Source organism: Sinocyclocheilus grahami, unplaced genomic scaffold (assembly GCF_001515645.1).
Source record: "Sinocyclocheilus grahami isolate Dianchi unplaced genomic scaffold, SAMN03320097.WGS_v1.1 scaffold961.1, whole genome shotgun sequence".
Classification (NCBI taxonomy): Eukaryota; Metazoa; Chordata; class Actinopteri; order Cypriniformes; family Cyprinidae; genus Sinocyclocheilus; species Sinocyclocheilus grahami.
The window spans coordinates 304,846-322,074 of NW_015506140.1; the positions used below are offsets into that span (position 1 = coordinate 304,846).

Sequence of the window (17,229 nt, forward strand, 5' to 3'; positions counted from 1 at the left end):
CCACCATGGCTCCTAGCTCCCTCCTCTCTGACATGGCCCATCAGTCCACTAGCTCCACCGGGCTCCCTCATCCCTCCGGCTCCTCCTTGGTCTGTCGTTGACCATCCATCACCTCGGGACTCCACTCCTCTGGCTGCGCCTCGTCCCTCCGGCTCTGTCAGGCTCCTCCATCCCTTCGGCTCCTCCTCAGTCCTCTGTCGTCCAGCTCCACTGCGGCCTTCTGGATCCCCGCCTCGGTCGACCGGAGCCATCTGCTTCGCCTTGGCCCTCCGGATCCTCCCCGTCGCCCTGGCTCATCGGCTCTCCGTCACCGCATCAGGCGCCTCTGCCACCTGCTCTGCCGCAGTCGGTTGGCCCCCTGGAGTCGTCAGCCCTTCCTCCTCCATGGCTCCTCCCTCCGTCAGCGCCACCGTGGGTCGCTTTCATGGATGTGGCCTGGGTCCCACCTGGCACCGCATGCTCCCTCCTGTTTCCTCCTCTGTCTGCTGGCCCCCTCCTGGGTGTCTGTCTGTCCTACTGAGCCTCCTCCCAGTTCCCACCCATCCCTCCCTCTGTTGGTTCTACGGCGCGAGGACGCGCCTTCCTGGAGGGGTGCGAAATGTCAGGATTGGACTGTCTTTGTTGTGTTTTTCTCCCCATGTGCTCTCTGTGACCCAGTTTCTCCCTCATTTGCCCTTATTTGGTCGTTCCTGTTCCTGTCCTCGTTGTCTCTTAATTATTCATTCTATTCACCTGTGTTCCTCCCAATTCCCTCGTTATCCTGTGTATTTAAGCCCAAGTCTGTTCAGTCTGTGTTTGTCGGGTCTACATGTTGTGAACATGTGTCATCTTCTATTCCTGGTGTGGATTACCCCTGTTTGGATTTGATAAAAGACTGTGTTTGCTATTTTACGTCTCCATCGTTCCTTCCGGCAGCGTATCGTGACACCTTTCTGATATGTATAGCCAGCCATTTAATCAATTTTCTGATTGTATATCAATCAAGTCCCATCTTTTTCCTTATTGAATGTTCAGTTTCACTCAGAAAAATTTTACATTTAGACTTTAATATTAAGTCATATTTTCATAATAGGCTAACCCTAACACCCTGAAACTGATACTATTACTGTACCATCATAAGACTTTCTGTCTCTCTATCTAGAGATAGAGAGGGTTATTATAGTTAACTAAAACTAAAACCATAAAAAAAATAGTTTTGTTACTTGAATTGAAATAAAGGATAACGGAAATAATATTTAAAAAATCTGAAACTTATTAGGCTTTTTTTTTTCATCTTGATGCCAGGGCAACATTTCTCATTTTCATTTAGTTTAAATTGATGTGCTAAAACAACTAAAACTAAAACCTAAACAAAATGAATAAAAACTAAATTTATGCATATTTTTAAGAAAGAAAAAAACTAATAAAAAATAGCAAAAATATGCAACTAAATTACTAAAACTAGAACTAAAATAAAAAATGGACCATCTCTTCTACACCTCTTCCCATCTCCGCTCTAATTTCTACCCATTTCCACTCAGGAGAAGCTGAGAGGCATGAAGACATCAGGTGGAAGCCATCTGTCTATCTCATTCCTCTTTCAAGCTGATTTTCTGAATCATATTTCTGTAAAGAGGGTGAGCCACAGGTAGCAGATTGAACTCATATCCCCCGTTTGGGATATCAGAGGAGAGGGTAGATTCCTACAAGAACGTTCCGGTCCACAGACACCTGTGGTCTGCCTGATTACAAGCCCTGACATCTAACACCGAGGGAGTGTGTAATTCGACTGGCATCTGCTGATGAGGCTCGCTGTGTGTGTGTGTGAATGCATGTGTGTGTATGTGTGAACAGCTCATCCATGCAAAACAGCGACCTCGTGTAACTCCTGCGTAGCGTTCATCTGCTTTTGGTCACGTATACACACATACACACAATCACATGCATGCATACATGTAAAGGCATGAGTTTACATGTTTATACCATATAGACACACACATGCAAAATGATAAACAAATTGCCTTGAACAAACCTTCATACCACAAACATCTCAACAAGTACAGATCAAGTGATAACCACATTCACACATGCGCAAATTATGTGCATATGTGCTAAATCAGAAGAGCATCATGTGCACACATTATCGCATTGGGCGTTTGCTGGTGTCAGCTGCCCTGTTAAGGCCAGCAGGCAGAGCAAGGTCAGCACCAGGAACTGGGGCTGAAATAAAAGATTGCATAAGCACTTCACCAAAGAGAATAGAGAGAAGATAGGCTTGGAAAAAGAGGTTATGAGGAGAGAAATGATGAGGAGAGATGATCAGAAAAAAAATTGGATGGGAGGCATGCAGCAGAGGAAAGAGAAAAAATTAATATGAGAGAGGCAAGAGACGGTCAAATGGATTGGAGGAGGATGAATTTGGGCGCAATATCTCCATCCAGATAAAAATCAGAGAGTGGAAAGTAGAAATTAGCCTCTTGGATTGGATTAAATTGATTTTGGAAGGTTGAAGAGCCATCCTGAGACAATAAGTCTATATATGGAGAAATTATAATAATGAAGAAATTAGGAAAATGGCTCACTGTGTATGTGTGTGTGTGTGTGTGTGTGTGTGTGTGTACACTATCATTCAAACATTTGGGGTCTTTTTTGTAAGAAATTAATACTTATATATAGCAAGGATGCATTAAATTCAGAAAGTAAATATATTTTTACAAAAGATTTCTATTTCTGTTACCCTTTATTGCGTACAATGGCTAAATGTATATACATATCTTTTATGCAAAATGTTATTTTTTTGACCTTCATTTATATAAGGGTGGGAAATGGATGCAAACTAAGCACAGCATTGAGTCCTCAATGATTATGAACAAAAGTAGGACGCATTATAGTGCAATAATAAGAGAAATTGCCGAAATTCAAACTTTATATAACAATCCCTCCTCTTTTTTAATGCTCACACGCAATAACCTTGATTGAATCTCATTAAATTTGGCTTCCACATCCTGTCATTTTGTTTTCCACCCAATCAGATTATCTTCTGTCACCAAGCGGTCCATAGAGTATTCCCGTCATCGCAGGAAAGGGGAGACAGTAGTGGACTCACAGATGCGCCTGTAAACTCTGTAGCAGATGGCACTTCCTGTTTGGCCAGACTGCCGTTCTTGTGTGTTTGATTGACATGATGTTACTCTGTCAGCAAATACACACATTGTCCCCTGATTTTACTCTCCATCTCTACCAGAGCGAGAGTGATTTGACCTCTTTCTCTCACACATACATGCACTCTTACCTTTTTCCTCTTTAATGTCGGGGAAGGAAAGCCATGTCCAGTAAAGAGAACTCTTCATTATTTTTCTATATGTATCTCTCTCTTTTACACTCTCTCTCTCTCTCTCTCTCTCTTTGACAGGCATTTTTCAGGTCAACTCACACAGAAAGAAGTATAAAAGGGGTCTAAAAATATCTTTATAATGCATTCACTGACAAAAATGATTTGTTTTGTGAAGTTACACTCCTTTCTACTTTTCCACTTCTATCTGCACCCGTTTAGTTTACAGTGAAATTTAGAAACCCGAGATGCTATTTTGATTCTGCAAGGTTGTATTAAATTGATCAAATGTGACAGTAAAGATATTTAGAATGTTACAAAAGATTTCTATTTCAAATAAATACTGTTTATCAAAGAAAAAAGTATAATGGTTTCCACAAAAATCTTTTTTTTTTTTACATTGATAATAACAAGAATTGTTATTTGAGGACCAAAAATGATTTGTTTCTTGAAGTTACACTCATTTATACTCTTCCTCATCTATCTGCACTTGTTTAGTTTACACTAGAATTCAGAAACCTGAGACCACTAGTGAAAATCTAATTAGCATAAACCAACAATAAAATTTTTTGGAACACAAAAAAAAAGAGTCTTTTTTTTAACATTCTGTTTATTTACCAGTTTAATTTAGATAATGAATCCCAGATTTTCATTGTGGTCTCAGTCTTTTGAAACAAGAGTTTCAAAGGTTAAATGAAATGAGTATATTTTTGATCACAAACATGCAGAACACTTTTTTTCTGGTGTTAAACATTTCTTCTTCTTCTTCTTCTTGAAATTTTATTGGCGGTTGACAAACAACAAAATGGTGTATTTCCGCCACCAACTGGAATGGGGTGTGGATCAAAAATTTACTTCCTTCCCAATTTTCCTTCTTTTTTTTAAATTCTCTCCCACAAATTAGTTATTTTAAGGAACTGAAAAATAAAACCATAGCATTCATTCCATTAATTATTTTGTAAAATATATCTCGGTATAAATTGCATTTTTATTTTTTCTAAATTTTGCATTAGCATCCTTCTTTCAGTCTCATATTTCTGACAGTACAATATAACATGTTCCACTGTTTCTTCTTGTCCAAAAAATCCACACCTTCCCGTATCATGTTTACCCATTTTAAAAAGTGTACTATTTAGTCTTGTGTGTCCAAATCTCATCCTCGATATTACGATCTCATCTCTTCTGTTTTTCCCTGCACTTCTCATCTCTCCCACTTTCCTTTGAATTCTGTAAAACCACCGACCTTTTTTCTCCTTATCCCATTGTTTTTGTGTTAAACATTTATTTTTGTGCTGTGTATGTATAGAAATGCTAAACTTCACGGTTTGCACACAAAGACAAGAGTGTCAACACTGTGTGTGTGTGTATGTGCGAGCAAAGCACCCTCTGTTCCTGTTTCCCTAGAGGGTGTTTGTGTGAGAACATGAACACGTGCCTGGTGTGTTATGCCCTCCTTCCCTCAGGTCCTCTTCTCTACCACCTCTCATATTTTCAAAGCGAGGCGGTTGATAGCTTGACCAGAGCACGAAGAACGTCAGAGAAGGGAGGTGGGACTGAGGTGGGAATGGGAATTCTTGTTTTTTATACCTCAGAGGTTACTTCCTGATTCCTCCACATTGATTTTTCCTTCATCCCCGGAATCCAAACAAGCCGTCAGAACGGTATCAAGTAAAGCTGGAGTTAATGAAAGGCCTGCGAGCCGCAGCAGAACAATGGCGAGAGAGAATATTCACAGAGCTAACATCAAACTTTGATCTTGTAGCCGATTTGTGTCTTTCTTGATATTCTGTGTTTATGATGCTTTTTGTTGTTTGCCTTTGCTTTTCTTTTTTGTCACCTTTTGAACAGAATGAGAACAATAACCTCTTGCTGATTTCTTGTTTTTTGCTCTTTCTTGTTTTCTTTTTTGATTTTTCTCTTGCCACAGTAATCTTTTTTTGAATTTTCTCTTTTCTCTTTTTCCCTCCTTTTTGTCTTAACCCTAGGTCCACTCACAAAAAAACATGATGAATCGACACTGAACCAGCCACGAGATGAAGGTATTTTTGTTGCATGTTTTTCCTTTTTTCTTGTCTTTTTTAGAAAAGTCTTTTTTGGAAAATGAAAAAGCAAACAGCCTTTCCTTGGTAGTGATGAAGAGTATATGAACCACGAGTGCATATATGTATGTGTATGTCTGTGTGCAATGAGCTAAAACTTTCTCTTTGACTTTGAAGAGAGACATGCAACTTCTGAAAGTTGTAGACGATGGCAGAAAAAACACAGTATTTTCATTAAATGAGAGAAGAACTGTGGTTTTGAAATGTAATACTCCGATAGTGCTGTCTGAAGCACAATTTTACAGCAGTTGCTTTATAATGTTTTTCAAGACTCAGAGCGATTATTAGGCTTTAAACTTATCTCCAACTTTTCACCGTGTTTTGTCAGTGTGAATAGTTCTCTGGATGCGGTAGTAAAGACCAGTCAATAAATCTAAGAAATAAAATGCTACCATGGGGAGAAAAGCCAGAAAAACACAGATACACACACACACATGGATCAGCACATGTTGTCCTCTTTTATCTTGGATATTGCTATTAATGTCCTTTTTTAGCTCTTTTCTTAAGAGCAGTGTGTGTTTTTTTGCCCTGATGTTCTTTCTTGTGTTTACGAAAGTTTTTTTTTCTTCTTCTTCTTCCCTCTCATTCTTGCCGGGTTTTTTATAGTTCTTTGATAATGTGAAAAAATAGGATTGGAAAAGCTCTGAAAATAACTTTCATGCAAATTGGCACTCATTGGTTTTATTGTATTGATAAAATGCAAAAAGCTTCCTTAAAAAGGATCCTTAAAAGCTTGTGGCCTCTCTAGAACTGAATTATTGACCCATTTGATTGTAATTAGTACTGAATATAACTAATCTAACTATAACCCAGTCATGACTAGTCTGCATTACCACTTCATTAATAGATTATGAAGATAAGTGTGGAGAAAAAAGATCTGGGATGAAGGACAGCCACAGAGATTGAATGTGAATGTCCATCTGTCCATTTGTCAAATCATAAATAAAAGATATAATTATATACAGTTTAATATTTTTTTACAAGTTAACATAATTAGTATGTATGTTTACTTATGAATTGTTTTACTAAAGGAAGTACAAACCCGATTCCAAAAAAGTTGGGACACTGTACAAATTGTGAATAAAAACAGATAGGACAATTATTTGTACAGCGTCCCAATTTTTTTGGAATTGGGTTTGTATATTTTGCCAGATTAGGTCTGTGGACTTTTTCTTTTTTTTTTTTACAGATGGGGCAAAAATGACAAAATGAGGTTGTCCTTAGTAGGAAACACAAACTTTATAAATCATTAAAATTTTGAGTTTTGGGGTTTGGTTGGTTGAGGTTTGGTCTATCATCAACATAATTAGCTTTGGTACAAGCAATAGAGTTCTGTCTTCATTTAGCTACAATAGGTAAATGTATGTGAGTGTCAGGTGTTTATGGGAAATGCTATTTGTGAACATGGCAGTGTTAAGCTGCTGAAAACAGGATCGATTTATTGCTGAGGGAGAAAGAGTGACATCTGAGCACGAGTTTGTGCATGTGTCCGAGTGAGTGAGTGTGTGATTAGTGTAAGCTTCAGCCGAAGGCCAAGTGTCGAGATAAAGGTGTGTGTCCACCTGAGCCCAGCTCATTATTCAGGCTGTGTCACATCATTATCAAAGTGAACACACACTCAAACACACTTGAAATATACAGCTTCATGCTCACTTTCTCCACCATCTCTCACGCTCCATCTGTGTCACGCACACTTTATAAATTGTTCAGCCAGACAGCATCGAGCACGACCTCTCACTCAACACCAGTCTATCAACACTTCAGTCTAGATCAGGTGGATTGAAAAGCAAAGACTTTAGGACCCTGAATCCATGCATCCCTGTCCACAACAGACCTAACTGCTATGATATAAGCCATCTGTTTAGGGGTTATGCTGTTCATGGCTCACCTCACTCAGGGTCTTTCCTTTTAGTATATATGAGACTTACGCAACAGAGCTGAAAGAATGTTCATGTTTTTTAAGGTTTGGAGATCAGTTAATCTTATTACTCATAAACCAGTTTATCAGCCAGGTTTTTTATTATTTTTTTTTGTTTTGTTTATTATTATTATTATATTTAGAGATATGTTCCCATGTAATCTAAACAACCAAAAATGTTCATACAATTCCCCATATTTGTCAGTTCCAAAGTTTACTGACAGCTTTGGCAATGCAAAAACTATTTTTAAATTTAATGTAAAATAATGTGAGAAATAAGAGTTGTGTCTTTTACTATCATTAAATTATAACATATACACAACCATTCAAACGTTTGGGGTCAGTATAATTTTATTACAGCAATTTTGTTTATTTTTTTATATACATATATAGTATTTATTTTGAAATATATTAGAATAGGTTTATTTTTAAGGTTGTTCTTCATTGGTTAATGAACAAGTTTTTCACGGATGGTTACCCTGAATTACAAAACTGTGGCAACTGCAATCAGCGGCTGATTGGTTGAGGAGCTTCAACCATAGTGCAGCAGCACAACTTTGTGTAGTTAAGCATAACAAAGCTAGATTGGGTGGTGTGTTTGGCAGTAGTTGTATCTTAACTTCTTTCCACAATTTGCTGGCCTTTTTTTTATATTTGTCCATATGACAGAATACATTTTCTAGTGCAGCTCATTGTCACTCACAGCCTCATTTAAATCAGTCACTATTTAAAAAAATTACATCTCATAAATATGATAAGGGAGAGTGACCAAAAACAACATCAGTGTAGTATAACCAGACGTCATGGGAAATGATGCATCACATGCTCAAAGGACAATTATTTTCGCAAGCGACAACGGTGTTCTAGTTCTAATGCTATGACGAAGGTTTGAGCTAAACACGCTAACTGTTCTGTCTTTGGCTGCACAGACGAACACAGAACACTATTTAGAGTCCCAGCCTCAGAGACAAGTGGATTTATTGATTTATTTAATGTATATATCTGCTGCCACACAGATCTAAAATAAACATGCAATTTATTTCCCAGCTGTTTACCTTCACAGACATAACCGACTGTTTTTTGTAACTCACGTGTGTTTTTAACGTAAACTTGTGTGTGAATGAGAACTTAGTTTAGTACTCACATGCTGTGACAGCCACTTTCTGTCCGTGTGCTTCCAATGAGTGCTCTCAGAAAACCGTATATCAGAAGTTTAAACTCATATGGTTTAAAACGCATGATTTCAGCGCGATAAACATGATAATCAGAACCAGAACAGATGTTTTTAGCAGGTACGAGCTGTAACGGCGCAGCTCTATTCTGGAAAAGGGGGCTGGGAGCAGCAGCTCATTTGCATTTAAAGAGACAGGCCCGAAAAACAGCGTGTTTCTGCTTCCACTCAAAATAGATATTTTCAAAATTATATAATAAATGATTTGTGGAGTATTTTGAGCTGAAACTTCACAGACACATTCTGGGGACACCAGAGACTTATATTACATATTGTAAAAAGGGACATATGTCTCCTTTAAGATGCGTATAGTGAGAAGCAGTGTTGGTTTAATTTAATTTATATACTATAAATAATACTTATTTTAATTTTAGCTTGTTTTAGTCATTTTGTTATGTGCTTTTTGTTTAGTTTTTTTCTATTTAACTTTATTTTTAATTTCCATTTTCATAATCTTAGTACTTCAACTTAAATTAATTTTAATTCCGTTAGTTGCCAAGGCTACTCTTTTTTTTTTTTAAGTTAAATGGTTTTATTTTATTTCAGCTTTATTTAAATTAAGGAAAGCCATTTTTTATAGTTTTAGTTTTAGTTAACAGTAACAACTCTGGTGACAAGACGTTATGTGCTATATGTTTAAGTAGGACAGCAATCCTTCAGATAAAAACAAATTGACAGCAAATCTCTACAAGTGGGATGATTCCACAGCATATAGATTTGCTCGTTTATTTACTTGAGCTAAAAGGCACCTGTCAGAGTTTGCCTCCAGATTTAGGCCTAATTGATCATATTCTCAATATTTTTTTATATTTGACATCTAAGCATTTTGTCTTCTCAATTTTTTTGAAAAATATTTATGCAGCATAATATAAGCTACATAATAGGAAGTAGCATAGTTTAAGTTTGCAAAGAGACCATTGAAAACTAACTTTGCTGTTGTTGACACATCGTGATGAGATGTTCTGTAACCTCTACAGTGTTCAGGACTGCACATACATTCATCATTAGAACTCTAGTGCCACAGAAGTGCCGACACACTCCTGCAAGCAATAGATTTGCTGTCGACCTGAACGCACACACAAACACACACACACAGAGTTCCCTTTGGGATTGATTGTGTGACACAGAGTGTGGTGTGTGTGTGTGTGTGCGTGTGTGTGTGCGCGCGTGCGTGTGTGTGTGTGTGTGTGTATGTGTGTGTGTGTGCGTGTGTGTGTGTGTGTGTATGTTTGTGCACTCGTGCTGTGTCTGATGAAGGTGCTGAGCTGGAATCACCTAGTGCAGTGGTTCTCAACCTTTTTTTCCACTGGGCTGCACTATGGTCCAAGTCTCACATCACGTGCAAGTCTCACGGGCCGCACGCATATCATTTACACATTACGTCACCAATACAAACCAACCAGATTTATAATAGCCTATTATAGCCTAAATATTATGATATTTAATCGATTACGTTCATTGAAAAATAAATAAATAATTATACTCACCATTAATAAAACACCTGATGCTGTCAGGAGCTGACCAATTTTGTGAAATTCGGCTCGAAAGGAGTAACAGCACAATGAAGTTGCGATTGTAAGTTGCAGTCTGTAAGACGCGCGACATTGCAGAAAATGTGCATTCACAAATGTAGCCTATGTTGATCCAAATATGGAAAGCACGTTCAAATGTAATAATCTGAGGTTCTCTCCAGAGATGTTTTGCCACATTTCTGCAATTAAGAATGATTGCTGCATAGTTATAGGTCTTTCCTTTTGCCTGAACTAGAGCCCTGCATTTCAGCCCGGGCCCAACGGGCCCCGACTTTTTTTATGCCCCTCGGGCCAGGCTTCGGGACAATTTTCAAGTCATAGTTCAGACACGGGCCGGGCATCGGGCTTGTTTTAGGCTTCTCCTATTTTTATATTTTAGACATCCATCAATTAGTGATGAAAAAAAATTTTGCTGCACTGGTGGAAACAACATGAGACCGTGCCATGCAACACGAGATCGACATGTTTAGTGTCCAGCAGCAGCGAGCTTGCTGTCAGTGCAGCTGAACAGTTCTGCGTTCAAATAGGCTCACAATAGGCTTATAAGCTTGCCGCAAAGCACCAGCAAAAGTAATTACCATGAATGTGTCAGGGGGGAAACAGTAAGGAGATATTTGAATTATTTACAAATAAACTAGTGTTTTCTGAGTCGGTTTCGCAAGGAAAGTTGTCGATCCTATGCATTTTTACGGATTATGATTATAATTAAAGAGTTTTTGTTTTTGATTTGTTTTATTTAGCTAAGTAGTAATTTAAAGCTTTCTATAGATATATTTATCATGTCTGTGTGGCATGTTTTTGCTGGGTTTCGGTTCATTTTTGTAAGCACTCCTGTTCAAGACGAGACGGCAGAAAGCGCATCATGTTTGATATCCACTGAAAAAAATGCAAGTGATCGCGCTGGTGCTTCCATGTCCTGCAAAGCGTGCTTTAGCTTCCACTCTCCGCACAAACTATTGGATATAGCGCACATTTATCTAGGTTTAACGTTAAAACATTGTTATATGCTTGAACTGTTTTATATCTATAGATTTTATTTTAGGCAAGTCGTGATGATTTGAGAAGACTAAATTGATCAAACATAGGCTATGATCAGTTTACTGTCTGCCGCTGGCCACTTGGTCGTTACTTTAAAAAACAAAAACTCATATTTAAGACCAAAAAATGCTCCAAACGTTCTTCTAAATTAACTTAATAAAAAAACTAAACATACAAAACTGAGCTATTTTAATGGCTGAAACAGTAGTATAAGCTGTTTTGGGAGAAGGGGGAAAAAAGACGGTCTTGGGCCGGTAATTCTGATAAGCTGGCAGACACGGGCTGGGCTAGGGCCTGAGCGGGGCTAGGGCCTAAATTTGAGGCCCGTGCAGGGCTCTACCACTCGCGTCCGGTGTAGACACGGTGTAACATTGGTTTTGCTTTGTTTCACAGAACTAATCTTTGCCTGGGTTGTGTACGTATGTGTGGGGTGGAGCTATCATATTAGGGTCAAGACCCTTTTGGGGTAGGGACATGTTTGTTTTGGTGATTTCAAATGTCAACATTGGCTACCAGAAATCGCTTAACCCACCTTTAATAACTTTTGTAGCAAATTAAACTATTGCTCATTGTTAATGTTAGTGCATTAACTAAGGTTAACTAATAAGATCTTATTGTAAGGTGTTACCTATTGGTCTTTATAATTCTTTTGCACTTTAATCTGCGTGAAATAATTTACTTCATACATTTTTTGTGTGTATTGCAGTTACTTTTTGTTATAAGAAAAAAGTTATTAAAACTGTTATACTTTATTATGAAAACACTTTTTTGCAACTAAATTTCAATATAAGACGGGCTCGGGCCGGTAATTCTGATAAGCTGTCAGCCAAGGGCCAGGCTAGGGCCTGAACGTCATATATTTGAGGCCCGTGTAGGGCTCTAGCCTGAACATCTTCAAGTGAGTGGCGGGGAAAACCGAGAGTTGATGCCGAAAGTCCAGCACTCTCCTACCTTCACTGCTGCGACTACACTTGTTTGTATGCGTTCCTTCACTGGCATTTTCCACATTTTGTTTTTTTCTCCCTTAATAACAAATGTGTGCATTCTGATGCTCAATTTTACCGAACTAATGGATGCTGATGATTATTTGAATTGAATTCTGCCAAAGTGTTCACTTGTAAGTGTTCGTTAAATGCGTAAGCCTACGTGAGTACAGGTCTGCTCATGTCTGAAAATATAATATGAAAAACAAAATTATTTTACATAACAAAAACATTATAGCATATATTTGTTTAGTACATTTTTAAATTAATGTAAAAACTAAAATGAATTGTAAAACTGAAAGTTATTTTTTTAAATTGTGTTCAGCATGGTAGGCCGCATTTGAATTTGTGACGGGCCGCGGGGTTGAGAACTACTGATCTAGAGAGTGATCCGTCATGTTCTCTTGCAATTTGCCGATCCCTCTCTCTCTCTCTCTCTCTCTCTCTCTCTCTCTCTCTCTTTCTCTCAGTTTTTATAAACACATTTTCTGATCTCTGTTCAGGGACAAATTGTGCCGCACTTTGAGTGCTGATGTCTAACTTTGTTGAAGTCGTGGCCTAATGGTTAGAGAGTCAGACTCGTAACACAAAGGTTGTGGGTTCGAGTCTCGCAGGGATTGTAGGTGGGGGGAGTGTACAGCGCTCTCTCCAACCTTCAATACCATGACTGAGGTGCCCTTGAGCAAGGCACGGAACCCCCAACTCCTCCCCGGGCGCCGCAGCATAAATGGCTGCCCACTGCTTCGGGTGTGTGTTCACGATGTGTGTGTGTTCACTGCTGTGGGTGCACTTTGGATGGGTTAAATGCAGAGCACTAATTCCAAGTATAAATCCATACTTGGCCACATGTCACGTCACTTTGAACTATCCGCATGTTCTCTTTCATTAGCATTAGTGAACCTACCTCCATCATCCACAGAGTGCAGCGCCTTACAGTGTTGTTGTGTTTGCCTAGGGGCAAACACCACCACCCACACATTACTTATACATTACACCACAGAACAACATCTACTGCTTGTTCATTTTGTAAGTTAGAGGATTTAAAGTGAGGCGGGAGGAAAGAGAGAACAAAAGTGTTGAACCGGAAAAATGGCCCGACAGGAACATTAAAGGCAGAAATAATAGAATGAAAGGAGAGATTCACTTACCTGTACAACCATTACAGTAGAGATAGAGGAAGAGAGGTATGTCCTACTTATGTCAGATCTCTGTCTAAGAGAGCAGGTTAGACGAGCTGGCAGGGAAAGACACAGCGAGATAGAGAAAGAGAGAGAGAGCAAGTGTTGATCAAATCACAGTGACATTGTAATAGAATAATTCATGTTTGAGTTTCACCAGCGAGCTTTTCAACAGACATTTTCAAAGAGGGAAACAGCAGTGTACTCGCAACATCTCCAACATTCAAATGTATTGATTAGTAATAAATATGCTGGGACACAACCAGAGACTCTTGGTGTCACTGACTCCTTCTGGCTTTCTTTTATTATTCTCAATAGACACCTAAAATGTTTCATCTCTTTCTGAAAGACATATATCTTGATTTTTATAGTCCATAATTGAAAGGGGAGTTTCACTTATGTATTTATTGTTATAAATAACAAATTATATATTATTTATTTAATTTAAATTATACATTGTTTGATATTGCTAAAATCATATTTTTTAAAGTCACTAATTTTAATTTTAAATTATTTACTATGGAATATTTTACATAAATGATGTAAAGAAATTCATAGGCACTTTTGCTTGTCTGTAAAACTAATTTCAAACATTTAAACATAAGCTTATACATCAAAAAGGTATTTAAGAATGTATGAAATTCTCTCAGTTTTTATAAACACATTTTCTGATCTCTGTTCAGGGACAAATTGTGCCGCACTTTGAGTGCTGATGTCTAACTTTGTTGAAGTCGTGGCCTAATGGTTAGAGAGTCAGACTCGTAACACAAAGGTTGTGGGTTCGAGTCTCGCAGGGATTGTAGGTGGGGGGAGTGTACAGCGCTCTCTCCAACCTTCAATACCATGACTGAGGTGCCCTTGAGCAAGGCACTGAACCCCCAACTCCTCCCCGGGCGCCGCAGCATAAATGGCTGCCCACTGCTTCGGGTGTGTGTTCACGATGTGTGTGTGTTCACTGCTGTGGGTGCACTTTGGATGGGTTAAATGCAGAGCACTAATTCCAAGTATAAATCCATACTTGGCCACATGTCACGTCACTTTGAACTATCCGCATGTTCTCTTTCATTAGCATTAGTGAACCTACCTCCATCATCCACAGAGTGCAGCGCCTTACAGTGTTGTTGTGTTTGCCTAGGGGCAAACACCACCACCCACACATTACTTATACATTACACCACAGAACAACATCTACTGCTTGTTCATTTTGTAAGTTAGAGGATTTAAAGTGAGGCGGGAGGAAAGAGAGAACAAAAGTGTTGAACCGGAAAAATGGCCCGACAGGAACATTAAAGGCAGAAATAATAGAATGAAAGGAGAGATTCACTTACCTGTACAACCATTACAGTAGAGATAGAGGAAGAGAGGTATGTCCTACTTATGTCAGATCTCTGTCTAAGAGAGCAGGTTAGACGAGCTGGCAGGGAAAGACACAGCGAGATAGAGAAAGAGAGAGAGAGCAAGTGTTGATCAAATCACAGTGACATTGTAATAGAATAATTCATGTTTGAGTTTCACCAGCGAGCTTTTCAACAGACATTTTCAAAGAGGGAAACAGCAGTGTACTCGCAACATCTCCAACATTCAAATGTATTGATTAGTAATAAATATGCTGGGACACAACCAGAGACTCTTGGTGTCACTGACTCCTTCTGGCTTTCTTTTATTATTCTCAATAGACACCTAAAATGTTTCATCTCTTTCTGAAAGACATATATCTTGATTTTTATAGTCCATAATTGAAAGGGGAGTTTCACTTATGTATTTATTGTTATAAATAACAAATTATATATTATTTATTTAATTTAAATTATACATTGTTTGATATTGCTAAAATCATATTTTTTAAAGTCACTAATTTTAATTTTAAATTATTTACTATGGAATATTTTACATAAATGATGTAAAGAAATTCATAGGCACTTTTGCTTGTCTGTAAAACTAATTTCAAACATTTAAACATAAGCTTATACATCAAAAAGGTATTTAAGAATGTATGAAAAATTATGTATTCTGTATGTCACTGTATGAATTTTGTCAGAGATCACTTTTTTACACATCTTTTACAATATAATCTGCAAAAATGTAATATGTACTGTATAAATTGCGGATAACATTTAGAATAACAGACATTGAAACTATAAAATAAGTGTGTGTGCACATACATTTTAAACTTTACCAGTGCATTTCAATAGGCCCTAAAATAAAGCTGAAAATTTTTTAATCCTGATCAATATCTGTCGGTGTTTCCATTGAGAACTGCAGTGTTCAGTAAATGTCTTTAAATTGCCAGTAATTTCATGTAATAAAGCTTATTCACCCATCAGCACATGCAGATAAGATTTCTCTGGAACTTTTTTCTCATTTCTCAGTATTGAACTAGCGAATCCTAAAAGTAAATTCATGTGGGTTCCAGTCACAGGCTTGAACAGGATGCTGTGTTTTTTCTGGTTCACCAGTCAGTGATGCTTCTCTCTTGTCAACAGGCCAGACAGCGGTACTCTTCACAGCGCTTCTCTGTAATCTAAATGAGAGGAGAATGGAGATAGATTTAATGAAGCTCGTCCAGTCAAGCGGCCCGCCATTCAGATTCCCTCAGAATTCACTGCCAATTAAATGGGGCTTGCTGGATGAGGGGAAGTTTATGGAGAAAGGGGAGACAGGGACTTAACGAGGTTAAATTAGGACACCCTCTCCACGCACTCACACATTCCCACAACGACTGCCAGGAGAGTCCAGTCTATTAGTGTTGGTCTCGCCATTATCCTGAAATAAACAAGTGTGCATGCAAGGGAGAAAGAGAAGAGAGAAAGTGGGAGAAAAAGAATGAGGGTGAAAAATAATGAGCAAGAAAGGAATTGAAAAATGAGTCCTTCATATGTGCTTTTGTGATAGTTCCTGTGTGGTTTGATTTGGGTGTGTGTTAAAGTGCATGGTTGTTATTCATGGTTGAACAACTTCTGCATGACTAGATCTCAGTAATTGATCCTCTTTAAATAAAAACAAATCAAGTCAGCTCAATTTAAGCATGCTATTTTGGAAGCCCTTTAAGAAGTCAAGGAGAGAGAGAGAGAAGTGCTGAGACGAGTACCGAGTAATAGCATGAGAAAGATTTAAAAGGTTTAGTGTACCCTAGTTGTTGTTTTTTATATGAAAAATTTTATGAAGAATCATTATGCAGCTCATAGTAAGTTCAAAGTAACCACATGAACCAAGCTCCAAAATCAAGCTCCAAAAATGACCAAAAACACAGTAAAAGTAACATAAATGTGGTCCGTATGATTTGTGTGCTATATTCCAAGTCTTCTGAAGCCATATGGTATCTTTTTGTGTGGTACAGATTGAAATTTAAGCCATTATTCATTAATAATCTGCCTTTTAAGTGAGCACTTAACTCAGTAACTGTTGCTAGAGTTCAAAGATTCTCAAACACAGTGGTTGTGTAAGATTATCAGTGAATAACTTACATTTCAGGTCCATTTATCACAAAGTTATTGTATGAATAATTATATCATGTACAAGTCATATAGACTAATTTTATAGAGCATTTTTGTCCTTTTGGAGCTTGACAGACATGAAGCTTGACAAAAGAACTGTGTGGGAAAAGAGAAGTGTGAAAATTCTCCTTGTATGCTCCACAGAAAAATATAAATTATGACAGAATTTTAATATTGGGGTGATGTGTGTTTATAAATAGAGAGAAGAAGGGGGAGGATGTGGTGAAAACTGAAAAATGAAAATGGGGGGGAAAACAAAAGTGTACAGAAAGAAGTGATGGCGTTCATAAGTCCTATAGTAGGAGATCATAAATAAGATGAATAGAACCCTTGTTTCTGTGGATGTATGAGGAGGCCATGGGGATGAAAAGATAGGGAGGTCTTTGTTTCAGAGAAAAACGCTTCTCTCTCTTCTTCACTGTATTTGACCCCCCCCCCCCCCCCCC

At 38.1% G+C, this 17,229-nt stretch overlaps 1 protein-coding gene across 5 annotated transcripts in view; it reads left to right on the top strand.

Moving 5' to 3' along the window:
* The window catches only part of nlgn2a (neuroligin 2a), a 226,299-nt gene that overhangs the window by 118,451 nt on the left and 90,619 nt on the right, over positions 1–17,229 (top strand). For 4 of the 5 annotated variants that reach the window (XM_016249931.1, XM_016249933.1, XM_016249930.1 and 1 more), the window contains one exon: positions 5,296–5,349. The exons of the other annotated variant lie outside the window; for it this stretch is intronic. In XM_016249931.1, coding sequence (XP_016105417.1) covers positions 5,296–5,349 — 54 coding nt within the window. The remainder of the gene's footprint in view (positions 1–5,295; positions 5,350–17,229) is intronic. 5 annotated transcript variants of the gene reach the window in all.